At 44.4% G+C, this 14,829-nt stretch overlaps 3 protein-coding genes across 3 annotated transcripts; 1 reads left to right on the top strand and 2 right to left on the bottom strand.

Moving 5' to 3' along the window:
- Window positions 1–150: 150 nt before the first annotated feature.
- Window positions 151–899, bottom strand: LOC134417474 (histone H2A.J). Its single transcript, XM_063154733.1, has one exon. The coding sequence runs from the start codon at window positions 848–850 to the stop codon at window positions 461–463; it is 390 nt and encodes a 129-aa protein (XP_063010803.1). The 5' UTR covers window positions 851–899; the 3' UTR covers window positions 151–460.
- A 253-nt stretch (window positions 900–1,152) lies between these two features.
- Window positions 1,153–1,828, top strand: LOC134417485 (histone H2B 1/2/3/4/6). Its single transcript, XM_063154746.1, has one exon. The coding sequence runs from the start codon at window positions 1,174–1,176 to the stop codon at window positions 1,552–1,554; it is 381 nt and encodes a 126-aa protein (XP_063010816.1). The 5' UTR covers window positions 1,153–1,173; the 3' UTR covers window positions 1,555–1,828.
- A 947-nt stretch (window positions 1,829–2,775) lies between these two features.
- LOC134417465 (histone H1.10) lies at window positions 2,776–3,671 on the bottom strand. Its single transcript, XM_063154723.1, has one exon. It carries the CDS (start codon window positions 3,669–3,671, stop codon window positions 3,006–3,008), a length of 666 nt encoding a protein of 221 aa, XP_063010793.1. The 3' UTR covers window positions 2,776–3,005.
- Between the last annotated feature and the right edge of the window lie 11,158 nt (window positions 3,672–14,829).

Raw genomic sequence — 14,829 nt, 5'->3', positions numbered from 1 at the left:
GAACGCCTTTTTTCACGGTTAGATGTATCTACATCTGGGCTTTAGGGTAGTTTATTTATCTTCATGCTGCACAGCTTTTGCCACTCCCACCCGTGCTGTAGCCACCGTCCTGCGTTCTACACCCTAAGTAAGCTGTGGAACCATGAAAGGTGAGCGGAACAATCAAGTTCTTTACTGAATGTAACAATAAGCAAATGAAACAATTACAAAAATATTAACATCGATTTAGAAACATGGTTTAGACAGCACATGTATCAAGTCTTCAGTATAAACAAAGTTTAAAAAAACCGAAACACAAGTTCGTTTGAGGTTAATTTGTACTAATAAAAGACTCAGCACCAGAGCACCTTTCTAAAGAGAGCAACACAACTCTTTTTCTGAGTACGTGGGTGGCTCTGAAAAGAGCCTTTTGTTTAAAATGTTATGTCGTGCAAAGTCTGAGCGGCTTTGCTCGCCAAATTTACTTGCTCTTGGCTTTATGGCTCTCCGTCTTCTTGGGCAGCAGCACGGCCTGGATGTTGGGCAGCACGCCGCCCTGCGCGATCGTCACCTTGCCCAGCAGCTTGTTGAGCTCCTCGTCGTTGCGGATGGCGAGCTGCAGGTGGCGGGGGATGATGCGCGTCTTCTTGTTGTCGCGGGCCGCGTTGCCCGCCAGCTCCAGGATCTCGGCCGTCAGGTACTCCAGCACGGCCGCCATGTAGACGGGAGCTCCAGCGCCCACCCGCTCCGCGTAGTTACCTTTCCGGAGAAGCCGATGGACACGGCCCACGGGGAACTGCAACCCGGCCCGCGACGAGCGCGACTTGGCCTTGGCTCGGACCTTGCCTCCCTGTTTGCCGCGGCCGGACATGGTGGCTGGACGCGCTGACGAGCGAGGTTGGACACGGAGCAAACCGGGACAATCCTCCTGACGCAACCGCCGAGGCCCTTTTATCCCCTCCCTGGGCGGGACGCGACCGCGGCCATTGGCTGGAGCCGGGCTCTGCCGAAAGAACCAATCAGCGGACGGATCCTACTGAGACCAATCGGCTGCAGGGACACGCGCTTCACGGCAAGGGCCAATCGAATTTCGCGGTGCTGATACCGGACATTTGCATACACGTCTGTATAAATAACGGGCGCCGCGGCCATTTTGTATGCTGAGCTTCCCCTGGGTAGAACAGCGCTGCCAAAATGCCCGAGCCGGCCAAGTCCGCCCCCGCGCCCAAGAAGGGCTCCAAGAAGGCGGTGACCAAGACGCAGAAGAAGGGCGACAAGAAGCGCAAGAAGAGCCGCAAGGAGAGCTACTCCATCTACGTGTACAAGGTGCTGAAGCAGGTGCACCCCGACACGGGCATCTCGTCCAAGGCCATGGGCATCATGAATTCCTTCGTCAACGACATCTTCGAGCGCATCGCGGGCGAGGCCTCGCGCCTGGCGCACTACAACAAGCGCTCCACCATCACCTCGCGGGAGATCCAGACGGCCGTGCGCCTGCTGCTGCCCGGCGAGCTGGCCAAGCACGCCGTGTCCGAGGGCACCAAGGCCGTCACCAAGTACACCAGCTCCAAGTAGGGCGCCTCGGACCGTCACTCTCAACCCAAAGGCTCTTTTAAGAGCCACCCACGTACTCCATAAAAGAGCTTTAACACACTAGTGCCTCGGTCTTATTGGGTATTAAAATCTTTATTTAAAAAAAAAAAATGTAGAATTTTAAGCAAACGTTTAGTCAACTACTTAATCTGGCAATATTAATTACGGAGTCCTTGAATATTTTTTCAAATTGGAGGTAATTTACTCTTAAATGTAAAAGTTTAAACAGTTTTTCAATAAATGGAAACAGTATTTTTTTACAGTAAAGACAAGAGACAATACTTTATAATTTGTTGTATCCAAATAAAAAGTTTCACAGTGAAATTAGCAAACATACTTCACCAAGATTAAAACAATGTTTAATAACTTCTATGAAAAGGCGGAGGGAGAAATACTCGGCCCTCCTTACCTTTTACTTCAGAATTTTCTTGTGCTGAAACATTTTGCCTTGTGTATGACGACAAGGACTACAGGGCTGGCGAAGGGAGAGCACCCCTGAACTGGGGCAGACGCTTTAGAGGGCTGAGATCTCCCGGAAGGCGGGCCCCGGGAGCAGGGGTGGGCTCTGGATGGGGAGGGGGGCACGGAGCGCTGCCCGCGCTTTCTCCGTTTCCCCCCCATCCCCTCCCCCTCCTCCTCCCCAGCAGCGCGGGCTTTTCCAAATTTCCCCGCGGGCCAATGAGCGCCTGCGGCTCCTCCCAGCAGCCAATCACAGGCGGCCCCGGGGTTGCGCAGAGCCGCGCGCAGCCGCTCCGCCCCCCGCCCGCGGCGCCGCTGCCCGGCCCGGCCCGGCCGAGCTGAGCCGAGCAGAGCCGAGCAGAGCCGAGTCCCGCCGCCGGCCCGGCAGGGAGCGGGCCGGGATCTCTGCCGGCTGCAACCCGCCCCCCGCCCCGGCAGGCGCCTCCTCGGGAAAGTAGGTCGGTGAAATCACGCAGAAATCGAGCCCTGCCCCAGGCCGGCTCTGGCAAGCGGAAAGGTCACTGCCACGGAAGCGGAGGAGCCGTGCTGACAGCAGTTCCCGGCTGCGGTCACTAAGAGGTGTGGCGGTCGCATCCGTGCTGTTAGGAATGGCGCTGATTTAGAGCAACGAAAGGAACCTCCACGCCCCAGAAAGGTACCCGCCCTTAGTAGTCCCTTTAACATAAACACCCACTTGCGGTGCTCCAAAAAAAAAAAAAGAGAAAAAGCAGCCTTTAGAAAGCGTTTTCGCCGGGAATGTAAACTTTTATTTTTCCAAGTCTTAGTGTAAAACCAGTCCGTAAGTTTAGCGTCCCATCCACTCCACAGACGAACGTCCCACACGGATAGTGGCGAATAGTTGGCTCTGCTGCAGGCACGGAACTCAGTGATGGAGTGTATCAGCCCTTTTGGGGACAATAGTGGGTGGCTCTTAAAAGAGCCGTTGGGTTTAAAAGTATTTCCACTTCAACACTTCATTTCTTCGGCGCTGCCTTCTTGGCCTTGGCTGCTTTCGGCTTGGCCGCCTTGGGCTTGGCCGCTTTGGGCTTCACCGCTTTCGCCTTAGCCGGGCTCTTGGCTGCTGCCGCCGCTTTTTTGGGCTTAGCAGCCTTTGTCGCTTTCTTGGGGCTCTTCGCTGCTTTCTTGGCCGCTGCAGCCGCCGGCTTCTTGGCTTTCTTAGGGCTCTTCTTCACCGCCGCCGCCTTCTTGGGCTTCTTGGCGGCGCTGGCGGGCTTCTTGGCCGCCGGCTTCTTGGGCTTGGCCGCAGCTGCTCTCTTCTTGGGGGCTTTCTCCTTCACTTCCCCGGGTTTCTTGCTGAGGCGGAAGGAGCCGGAGGCGCCGGTGCCCTTGGTCTGCACCAGGGTGCCCTTGCTGACGAGGCTCTTGAGCCCCAGCTTGATGCGGCTGTTGTTCTTCTCCACATCGTAGCCGCCGGCGGCCAGCGCCTTCTTGAGCGCGGCGAGCGAGAGCCCCTTGCGCTCCTTGGAGGCGGACACGGCCTTGGTGATCAGCTCGGTGACGCTGGGCCCCGCGGGCTTGCGGGCCTTGGAGCCGCTCGCCGCCTTCTTCGGCTTCTTGGCGGCGGCCTTGGCGGCGGGGGCCGCGACGGCGGGAGCGGCGGCGGGAGCGGTCTCCGACATCGCTGCAGAGACTTCTTCCTAATCAAAAGAAAGTAATTGGGCTACAGTAACCCCGATGCCTGAATTTATAGCGAAGCGGTGATCTGTGATTGGTGCTTTGCAGAGCCCGCCTAACTGTTAGCCAGGAAGAGCTTTTCCTCCTCCGAGTCTGTGTTTCTTCGGAGTTATAAATTCATATTTTTCGTAAAAAGAATGGCGCAAAATCACCCCAGTTTCTTCGGAGAGTGAAGAGAAGACGGTGGACTTTCATTCGGGCAAGTTTCTTGCCGTTTGGACCGCAGATGGGAGAGAAAAGCCGTTTTAAACCCCGCGTTGTGAAGCCAGAAAGACCCCGGGAACGGCAAACTTTTGTTTTTCCTTCTAAATTAAAATAAAACACGTAGATAAAAAGTCTTCCCCGTAATGCAGGCTTACTCTTTGGGGGGTTTTCTTCAGATTAGGACAGAAACCGAGTGAGCAGCTTGAGTATTTTTGTCGTAAATTGATTTCAAAGACAAGGAAGTAACACAATTTCATGGCTAAGCTTTGAATATGGATAAAGATTCGGCTCTCTTAACCATATCTTTAACTATTAAGGATACGGTATTTCAACATATTTTCTTGTTTGGGGAAAGGAGGAGACCTTCAGAGGAATATATTTACTGTTGAAAAGTGTTTGGAACTTGCCAGGGCTACGCTTTTTGTTGTTGGGTTTTTTTTTTTTTTTTTGTGTTGTTTTGTTTTGTTTTTTTGTCTGGTGCTTTATAAGTGGATAGAAAGATTTTGATATTTTTACGAATAGTCTGTCTGTAAAATGAAGCTGTTAACACCTAGTTGATGCCTAGAAATCCCAGAAAAAAGGCTAGTTTAACACTTTCTCTGTTACAATAGTGGATGCTTTTCTTTATGACTTACAAACATCCTAGGCAGACTTGGAGAGGAAAAATGTCTAACAGGTATAGATACACCAGTATGTATAAAATGCTACTTAAACAATTATGGAGCCATCTGAAGCATCAGTTATCACCCAAAAATTTGAATACTGTGGAAATCTGGCCTTCATGAATCGAATGCTACAGTTTCAGTATAACTTACAAATATTTGGACACTGATTGTTGGGGTTTTGTGGGGTTTTTTGTTTGTTTTGTTTTTGGGTTTTTTTTTCCATAGGTTTCATATTCCTCCAATTCTTTTCTTTAAAGGAAAAGTAAAAAACCTCTCTATTGAGGTTTCCATCTCAAGCCTAAGAGTACTGAAATAATTTTCAGACAATCCTCATAAATCAGAATCAGTTTTAATTATCATAATCCTTCCTAATTATCGAGTTTCATAAAGTGACCAGAGAAATTAATTTAAACTTTTAAGGATATCAATTAATTGTTTTGGCTAATTTTTTATTAAGTTAGAAGACAAAAGCCTCAATTGGTTTCTAATTAAAAAAGCAGCCAGAATTTTTTCCCCTTACTTTAAATGAACAAGTTAAGATCAAACTTAATATTTTACCACATTGTACTTTGTAAAAAGTTGTCATGCAAAATGTCAGTAGGTTATTTCAATAAAAGAACATCTTTTCTAACCTGGATAAATTGAGATTCAAGATGACATGAGGTATGTTACAAAGGGGCCTGACATGCTTTTTGATACATTGAACGCTGAAGACACAAAGTTATACTTGATAGCAAGAAGTTTTAATTTAAATAAGGCAGATGAAAAGGATAATGATACAGTAGATACATTAAAATTACATTTCAAAACAATAAACTGTGGTGCTTCCATATTCTCTTTTATTTCTAGTTTTATTTTGTTGTGCTTGCATGCAGGTGAGATAATAAACACTCTGAAGGAGGGGAATGGTAAGGGGACATTGTCAAAAATTAATCTTGTCAGTACTGCACAGTAAAAAACTGACTGAAAGGGATTTTGAGGTGGGCTCTGAGATCTGCCATGCCTCTCGTGAATGTGACATTGGTCCCACAGCTACAACCAGACCGAGTCCACAGGAGATTCTGAAAGTTCAGTGTGGCAAGTCGTGTGAGCAGTGTGAACACGTTGGAGAGGCAAAAAAGTGTTTGGTTAGGTAGGATGAGGGCATTGTGCATATTTTCCAGTCTAGATGAACAAAGATAAAGCGGAATCTGACTGTAAGCGATACAAGGGGAGTCGGGAGTGTTGTCATCTCTGCGGATCTGTTTAAGGAGGTGCACATTCTTCAGAGAATAAAGGCTGCACGACGATTAATGTGCTTTAATCCCTGCAGCTTTGACAGCTGGGTGTTAGAGCTCCCTGACTGCTTTATTACACTTGAAACTGGCTAGGAACCTGGGAGGGACAGGGAGGGGACAACAGCTGCCCTACAGGAATGCAGCTGCAGCCCCAGGGGTGCATCCTCCTTGCACCTCCCTCGCATTCTCACCTTTGAGCTCCAGGCTTGCTGTTGGTAAAGCTGTTCCCAGCCCACCAGGAGAGGAGAGGTTTCCTTCCCTTCCCCCATAAACAGACCGGAGGTTAGAAATAAAGACAAGAAAGAAAGTGGTGGGAGATCTTAGATCTTCCTCGCTGAGCAGCGCAGGCATTAGAACTCCGCCTGCACCAGGTGAGGATTTCTCTGGTAAATTTATCTACTCTTTACAATTTATCTACTCTGTGATAAATTTCAAAGGCACAGGAACGTTTCTGGGTGAATTAGGGGTTTCTTTGTTTGGTTCCTTCTGTTCTGTTTTTGTAAGGAAAGCATAGGAAGAGGATTGTAAAGGTTGTCATGTAAAGTATTTAAAGGGTAGAATGTAGGACTTCTCTCACTTTTGATTCTGGGTGCATCCCTGTAAATCCTTCGTGCTCCCTGCTCCCTGTCTGGAGTTGCGCTTCTGGAGTCCTTTGCTTTTTCCTAGTAGCCTGACATTGGAACATTGGGAGTCTTGGCAGCTGGCCTCCGGCATTGTGTGTCAGCATCCTTTATTGTATCTTCTCCTTAGCCATCACACTGGCTCTTATCTGCAGAGAATTATCCCTGGCCTACTTCTGAGAGGACAAAATGTTCCTGGTCTCACCATCCATTTCTGGAGAAGGCAATGTTGTTTTCTCTTTTTCCTCTCGTTTATTTTTTTCTTTTAATTTTTTTTCTTTTTCTTTTTTTTTTTTGTTTTTGTTTTTTGTTTTTTGTTTTTTGTTTTTTGTTTTTTGGTTTTTTTTGTGTATGTTAATAAAGAGAGGGGATTTAGAAATATGAAGTGGTGAGAAGGGGAAGTTTTTTAGGGGTTATTCCTGCACTCTGGCCAAGCAATGACATTTTCTACTTAATTGGGTTAAACAAACTTGTCAATTGCTTTGAGCAATTTTCAGGTTTGCACTGCTGGAAATGGCTGTTAAATGCAACTCTGAACCACAATGAAAATTCTCCTATTTTAGAGACTGATCATTACAAACATTGACATTTAACAATTGACATTGATTTTGGTGTTTTACTGATAAGAGGAAAAAGAAAACAAAGCAAGCATCTGAGCACATAATTTATCAAATCAGTGGTAGATTAGGGAACAGTTTTTTAACAGACAAAGAAATTTCCTTTGTGTGGAGCAAAATTACTTGAAAATAAAGAAAGTCTTGAGGGTGAGCTGATAATAAAAATTGTTTCCATTTTCCATGTGAAAAGATGATATTTAAATGTGACTCATTTAATAATTAATGAGTCGCAGCAAACATTTTAATTAATTAAACAGCAAACATTTTTCAGTATTCTCCCTGGTTTCCTTTCCAAGCACCCTGTACAATTGTTGTCTCAGTTTATCTCTTACCGAGGAACTCAAGCAATTTTTTTTTCCCCCTCTTTAAATGTGCACCCAAACAAAACACAGCCTCACTCCCTTGCACCATCACACTCAGGTCCAGATTCTCTTGCTCAGCTGCACAGGTTACAGAGGAACCTAAAAAATGACAAAGTGTTTTCTAATGCAGGGGTCTTCCAAACGAAAATAATTCATATATAATGTAAGAATTCATGAGACTGTATAGTAGACAAAAAGCTTCTTTTCAAGAGAGAAGCTTCTCGAGGAGGAAAAACATTAGACAAATAAAGGCAAATAAGACATTCAGACTGCAGGAGGAGAGCAATCCAGATAAGCTGATTAGACAAATTTAGCTGAAAGCCTACACTCACTTAATTACAATTACTATACTTAGGACAGTGAAGATACAGAGAAATTGACAACTTTTAACTGAAGTATGCTGTCTTCTGTATAAATTGTAATTTTGCAGTTGCTCAAGTAATCACTCTCAATATTATTAATAAAAACACCATAACAAGATCAAAAGACATTAGTCAGGTTTCTGCCATGCTGAAATATATTGACAATACTGATTCAGCAGCTGCAAAGTTTATATGTAGGGAAGATTAAGATTCAAGTTGTCAAGGGTTTTCAGTAGTAAAGAAGTCTACATCCTTTTAGTTATATTCAACCCAAACTAACAAAAATGTATGGATGGGTATTTCAGTGTTAGGACAATCACATCTCCTAAAAAAAGTATCTCATCTTTTAATCTAAGACCTGATGCAGTAGGGCCTGGCCATGCTCAAAGCAGGACCAGCTAGAGCAGGGGGACACTGAATCCTCTATGGGGAGCGTGCTCCAAAAAATTATTTCTTGCATTTAAATAGAATTTCCTGTGTTTCAGTTTGTGCCCACTGCCTCTTTTCCTGGGCAGCACTAAGAAGACTGGATACTTGTGAAAGCCAAGTATACATTAACCCTGAATGACACTCCGACAACATTTTACATTTTGGTAGTTCAATTCAAAAATTAGAATTTGCAGTACTCAAAGCAGATATAAAGGAAGAAATGGAAACCATGTTTAATAGGCTTTTTCAAAAAACCACTCAACCTCTCACACAGTCCTTATTTTCAAGGCTTGTCAAGATGAGTTTGGGCAACTCTGATTTGGCTTGGTGCTCATGCTGTATGTGACTGAAGGATTTGTTAAGGCCGGTTAGAGTCTCAGCAAAACTTAAATTCCTTCAGTCTGGAGTGATCAAAAAGTGACTGACTGATCAAAGAAGTGACTCCTCTGCCATAACTGCTAAATGTTTGCCAGCCAGCAAAACAGGGCTGTGCATTTTAATGAATGACCTCCCAAATCTTCTCTTTCCCCACATATAATGACAGCTTAAAGCAGCAAAATATTCCTCCTGAAAGCTTCTGAAAGCCTTTGGTTTAAAGATCCTCTTCTAACCAAATTTTACTTCTCTCCATCCATCCATGGGACTGAGAATTATTGCTAGTAGTAGTAGAATTATTGCTAGTAGTAGTAACACTGTTTTTAAGCTTAGGAACCTCAGTAATGAGCAGGATTCTCTGTTACCCCGCTCCACAGACCAACTAACTTTGTATGGATTTCAGCTGAAGAAAAAGAGGAAGAAAGATGCAGAAAGATGAAGAAATATAGGGATCTACATGCAAAAATTTGGAAATATAACTCCACCTGTAATTTTTGCCTGGAAGGAACTGGAATGTGGTATTTGAAACTGTGTGACATGCTGTCTATCCTCCCAGGGGTGTGCAACAGAGTAAATTTTAAATTTTTTTTGTGATGGATATGGTGAATACTGATTCAGTCAGAGGTGCAAATTGAAACTACACCATCCATACAGAATAACTCTATCCTAGCTCTTCAGTGAGTCCCAGGATGTGCTTGTTGTCAGATGCCATTTTCTGAAGTATCAAAGGTAATTCCAGCCATTATTTCTGAGTGGAGGGAAAGAGGATGCTGAAAGTTTTCCTGGGACAATATGCTGCAGGCCCAAATATGCACCCAAACTATGCACCCTCTCTACTCTTTAGGAATCTGAAGAGTATGGTCAAGACCTAAGCACAAAATCAGTCATTTTGGGTTACAGATTAATGCATTTCTCAGGTTACAGACTCAGCACACACCGAGGAAGGGATAACTCATTGATGTTGAGTTGTAGTAATTACAAGGTCAAACAGTTTCTAATTTTTATTCATTTTATATGAATAAAAATTAGAATTTACAGTACTCAAAACAGATATAAAGGAAGAAATGAAAACCATGTTTAATAGGTTTTTTCCAAAATTTACTTTAGTATCAGTACAAGGTGCAATATGTACTCTAGAATTTGCTGATACACTACAGATATTTTTCTCAGGTTCATTTTGTTTCATTTTAGAAAAGTATTGGAAATTAAATTAATAATCAGGAAACACTAGCACTTCCAGGGCAGAAATTTATATTTAAATGTTTATGTTTGCCACTTATGAAATTAAACTGCAGTCTCAAACAGCTTCGGACTGCAGGGATCAGTCCTTGTTCTGGTATAATCTTATTTATGATTTGAATTAAAGTCTACAGAGCTTGTATATAAACACTGTGAGTATCAACTAGGAAAAATAATTAATATGCTTGAGGACATTTCATGTATTGAAAAATGCTGGATAAGAGGCACTGCCTTCAAAGGTGTTAGATTCTTCATCTGGAATAAGCTGCATCAGCTTTACAAATATTAGGAAATACTGCAAATCTGCTACTGTCAGCAGGAGCTGGCAAGCACCTCAGTAAATCTGGATCTTCATATTGAAGATATGTGCTGATAATGAATCAAGAGCAGTGTGTTAGCAGAAAAGGATCACAATGGCTGCTTCCCTGAGACAGGTGAATAAGATCTTCATCTGTAGACAGGAATGGTATACTCCTATGTGGAGTTTTAGGCCTAGTTTTTAGTTCCAAATTTCAGGCAATGAGAAGTGAACAATTAGTCAATACACAGAAGGGGGAAATGGCAAATGTCAGATGTCTAAAAATTCTCCCTTGATGAAAAGGCAAGTGTTATTGAAGTATCCTGACTGAAGGAGAATGCTGAAAAACTAAAGTTTCTTCTTAAAACACTTAAAACCTGATGAGAAAGGAAGTGAATTTTCTTTAACATACATTGTTGAAAGTAAAGGAACTGATGTTCTTTGCAGCAAGTTAGCAGCAAGGAAATAGCTTCTAATATGGAGTAGAAAATGTTGCAGGGAATGACAGCAGTCTCCAAGAAGCAGAGTGACAAAGTGTCAGAAATCAAATGGGTTCTGTTGACTTGGTAGTGGATAGAGTGCAATAAAAACTGCTCATGCCTAGGTATAGGTAATTATACCAGAACTGTTGATTAAAGAGCATCTGCGTGGACAAAGGAGGAATGTTGTATGCAATATACTTGACATTTCATGATATTTTTGAAACCATCTCCCAGGTGTTCTTGTTTGGGATCAGAGAGACTACAGGCAGGATCAGCAGGCTCTTAGATATTTGAAAATTGTCTGTAGCACAGGGCCAAGGGGCTGTAGTCAACAACTGAGTGTTTGCAGACAACTGGTAGTGAAAACAATGCTCCAGGGCTGGCATTATTTAGTGTTTTCTGGAACAACCTGGGTGCTGAGGCAGAATGTACACTATGCTAGTGTGGATAGCACAGAGTGAAGAAGGCTAGACAGGGCCAAAAGTAATGCTTTCAGACAAAAGAGATGCTAATAAACCTGAGGTATGGGCTGACAGAAATCTTGTGCAGCTTGTTGAAGAGAAGTGCCAGGGTGTGCACGTGAAGGCACTTGGATGCCATTGCCTCAGCACATCCAGGTGATGGCTGGTGTGACCTGGGCAGGACATGGACAGCGTGGTAAATTCCTTAACTGCTGTATCCTCAAGGACAAGCTGCTTTGTCCAGTGTGGAAAACCAGGGCACAGGGAATATTTCTCTGTCTGCTCTGGGGTGCCCTGACCCCCAGGGGAGCACTGACCTTGACCCTCATTCATGGAGAAAGTTTCCCAGACTTCAAGACAGACTAGAATCCACAAAAGTGTGAAACAGATTATAGAGAGTAGTGTAGGGGTATCACTGGTGAGAAATTGAGGTTTTGGGATTTTTAGTGTGTTGTGGATGGAAGCAAGATGGAGGGCACAGGGTGTCGTCCTGGGATTCTCCTTCATGCTTCTTCTTCCTCCTCCTTCATGGGTTTGGGTGGCATTTTGTGATTGGGCAGAAAAGTCCCCGTTGCAGCTCTTTGGGATCAGTTATTGGGTGAAAAGGGAAAATAATCTAGGTGTCAGTTCTTAATTGGATAGTTTAGTCTTAAAAGACCTTGTAACAAGAGATTGTTAGCCATTTTGTGCCTTCTAATGAAAAGCTGCCAAACTCACAGTAGTGAGCCTGTTTTACTAATAAAAAATAATAAATTCTTGGGCCCAAACATGAATTACTGTCTCAAGTGCCTTCAGTCCAGCCCCAGAGAAACCAACAGCTGGTACTGCCACAGTCCAGGGCACGACCATAAACAAATCCCTGGAAGTGCCTGGGGTTTTCAACTGGAATTTTTCAGTTTTCCAACCAATTATTGCTGTAACAAGGACAGAGCACAACAGCAGTGTCTGGAGTCCCTTACAAATGGCAGATTGCCGTTATTGAGAGCTGGCTTCCTCCAGAAACACATAGCCTCCTCACACAAAATTCAATAAATTCCTACAAGGATGCTCACATTAGTTTTGCACTTGGAAAATTATTCCCCAGAGAAACCATTTAGGCAAGGCAGCCCTTCAGCTGCTTTTAAGTACTTACAGCGTGTAAGGGTTGGCAGAGCTCAGCTGAAACCGTAGTGCCCAGCCCAGCCCTGCACGAGCCCAGGAAACCAGAGGAGCTACTCAGCCTCAGCTGTGCAAAAAATGTGGGGCTCACAATTCCTCCTGGATTCCTCTTTCTGGCTTAATCAAGGGACAGTGCACCATGAGGTCTGTGCTGCTTCAATCAAATGCCAGTTTAGAAAGAGGAGAAAGGATCTGAGAGAAGCAAAGCTCCTGAGCATCCCTGCAGGCTGGGGTGCTGGGTAGCTGGTTTGCTGTTTGCTGTGTCTCTACCAGAATGCAGGAGCAGATTTCCATGGAGTGATGCTGAGCTCAGAGCTCCACAGGCCACCCTGGGGCACTTGTTTGTTAGAGCAATCTTTGATGTTTTCCTCAGAGAAGCCCAGAAATGCTGCAGCCATGGCCAGAATTTGCTCAACATGGTTGCCCTTAACCCTTACAAGTTATTGACCCTGTCCCTTCTCTCCCATATCCTGTAAAAGCTTCATGTGAAGAACTTGGTTATTTCACTAACTTCCCAACACCCCAAACCTGATCTAGGAGTTCCTCCAGCCTTTTTTTCCTGGATCTATTCAGCTATACCAGCTGTGCCACCGAGCCTGCAAGGCTTCAGCTCGTGCTTGGAGTGATGGGGGTGAGGCCATGCGAGCCTTCCTCCTAGCAGGGACTCAGACAGCAAGCCCACAAGACAATTTTGGGAAGATTTTGCCTCTCCATGGATTATCTGATGTGTAAGCCACTGTGTGAGTGGCAAACTGCATCCTTAAAGGTCAGCCTATGCTGCTGGACCACAACAGAAGTCTTTTCTTGATTTATCACTCCCTGTGTATTTTCTGAATTTGGCAGCAAAGAAGGAAGCTGGAAACAGCCCAAGCCAGGGCTGCAGCCCAAACTCTTATCTCTGACCAGCTGCAGTGATTAAATAAAGAGATGAGAATGTGTCTCTCCACCTCTGACTCTGAATTAGCAGGGAAAGACAGGGAAAATACTAAATTAGTTATCAGTGCACCAGTCATTAAACAAAATTTGTGGTATTTACTAGTTTTCCTTGGAGAGCATAAAGCATTTCTGCACTTATGCTACTGCCAGAAAACTCCATCCAAATGGTAAATCCACACATGCAAATATTGATTTTTGTACCTCAGTCTCAAAACCAGAGCTTTCTGTGCTCAAAGCATTTCTTACCAAAATGGTGTGTACTGGTCTCTTTCAGTAAGCACAGCTTCCCAGCCTGGCCTAGGTGCTGAACTGAAGGTGTGGTGTGTGGGCATGGGGGTACAGAGATCAAAAACCACTGAGGTGGATTTAGCAGCTCAAGGCCTGCCAAAGAATTCAGATTTTGTTCAGTTTACAGTCCTACCTGGAGGCAGGCCCCAGCTGATCCCATCTCCAGGCTGTGGGAGTTGAGTACTCCCCATCCAGGTTCTTTCAGATATTACATGAGAAGGGTTTAATGTTCAATTTCAAATTTTCCTAATGAGCATATTTGATATTAGATTGTGTCTTTAATTAGCAGAAGGATACTGTACTGAAATTGCAGCCAAGCGTAATAAAGCTTTTGCAACAGACAGTGAATCACTGTAGAAGCAAAATTCTCATTACTGGTGTTTATATGCTCAATATCAGTTCTGTCCCCCTGCCCAGTCCCTGGGAGGGAATAGCTTGGTTGAAATCATCTCGAGCCTTTTGCTATCTCCAAAATTTTCCATTTTTTCCCCAGTTTTCCCAAGTTATATTGGGCTGGTTCACGTGTACACGGCCCATCCTCCCCACCCCTCCTTTTCATCTGGCTTGCTCAGGAAGAAGGCAGTTTTTGCTGATGCTCTGAGGAAATCTGACGACCCACTGGTGCAGCTCTCTTGTCCGAAGCCATGGTAACGCCTCCATCTCCCTGATGCTGAAATAAGCACAGTTTTCTTTTCAGTACCTTATTCCTCCAGCTCCTGATGGTTCTGCCCCTCTCCTCCGAGCTCTCCTCTCCTGTGGGAATATGCTGCTCCATCAAAAATACTCAGGTTTTCTGTGCAAGGGAAGATTTTATTTCTTTCCTCCAGGTGAGATCAGTGTTTTCAGCATGGCAGAGGACCAGGGCATGAACACAGAGCAAAGCAGGATGTGTACAGCCTGCCTCATCCACAGAGGGCTTGGGGCATTTCCATTCTGCCCTGGAGAGTGACACAGAACATTCTGAAGGGAGGAAGAAGCACCAGCTGCCAGGGGGTGGAAAATAAGGAAAATGAAAACTTATACAATACTTATATTCAAAACTATTAGTTGGAAAGTACAAACATAATTCCAGAATTTTATTCACATATATCCTTAAAATATGATGTCTGGCAATATATTTTTTGACTAATATTGACCTAAATTCAAAGTAGCATATAATGAATGATCTTTTAAACTTTAACACTTTAAAGGAGTACACAAAAATTATGTTTGCCTTTAATACATAAAAGGATAAGAGAAGAACAACATTATTTCGAGATCAGTTTTTCAGCTGTGACAGCTCAGGATGTTTTTGGAATGTCCTAAGACCACGCTTGACATTCACTGAAGA

Source organism: Melospiza melodia, chromosome 4 (assembly GCF_035770615.1).
Source record: "Melospiza melodia melodia isolate bMelMel2 chromosome 4, bMelMel2.pri, whole genome shotgun sequence".
NCBI lineage: Eukaryota > Metazoa > Chordata > Aves > Passeriformes > Passerellidae > Melospiza > Melospiza melodia.
The sequence above is the reverse complement of the archived record's forward strand: the minus strand, read 5'-3'. Positions and strand labels throughout refer to the sequence as shown.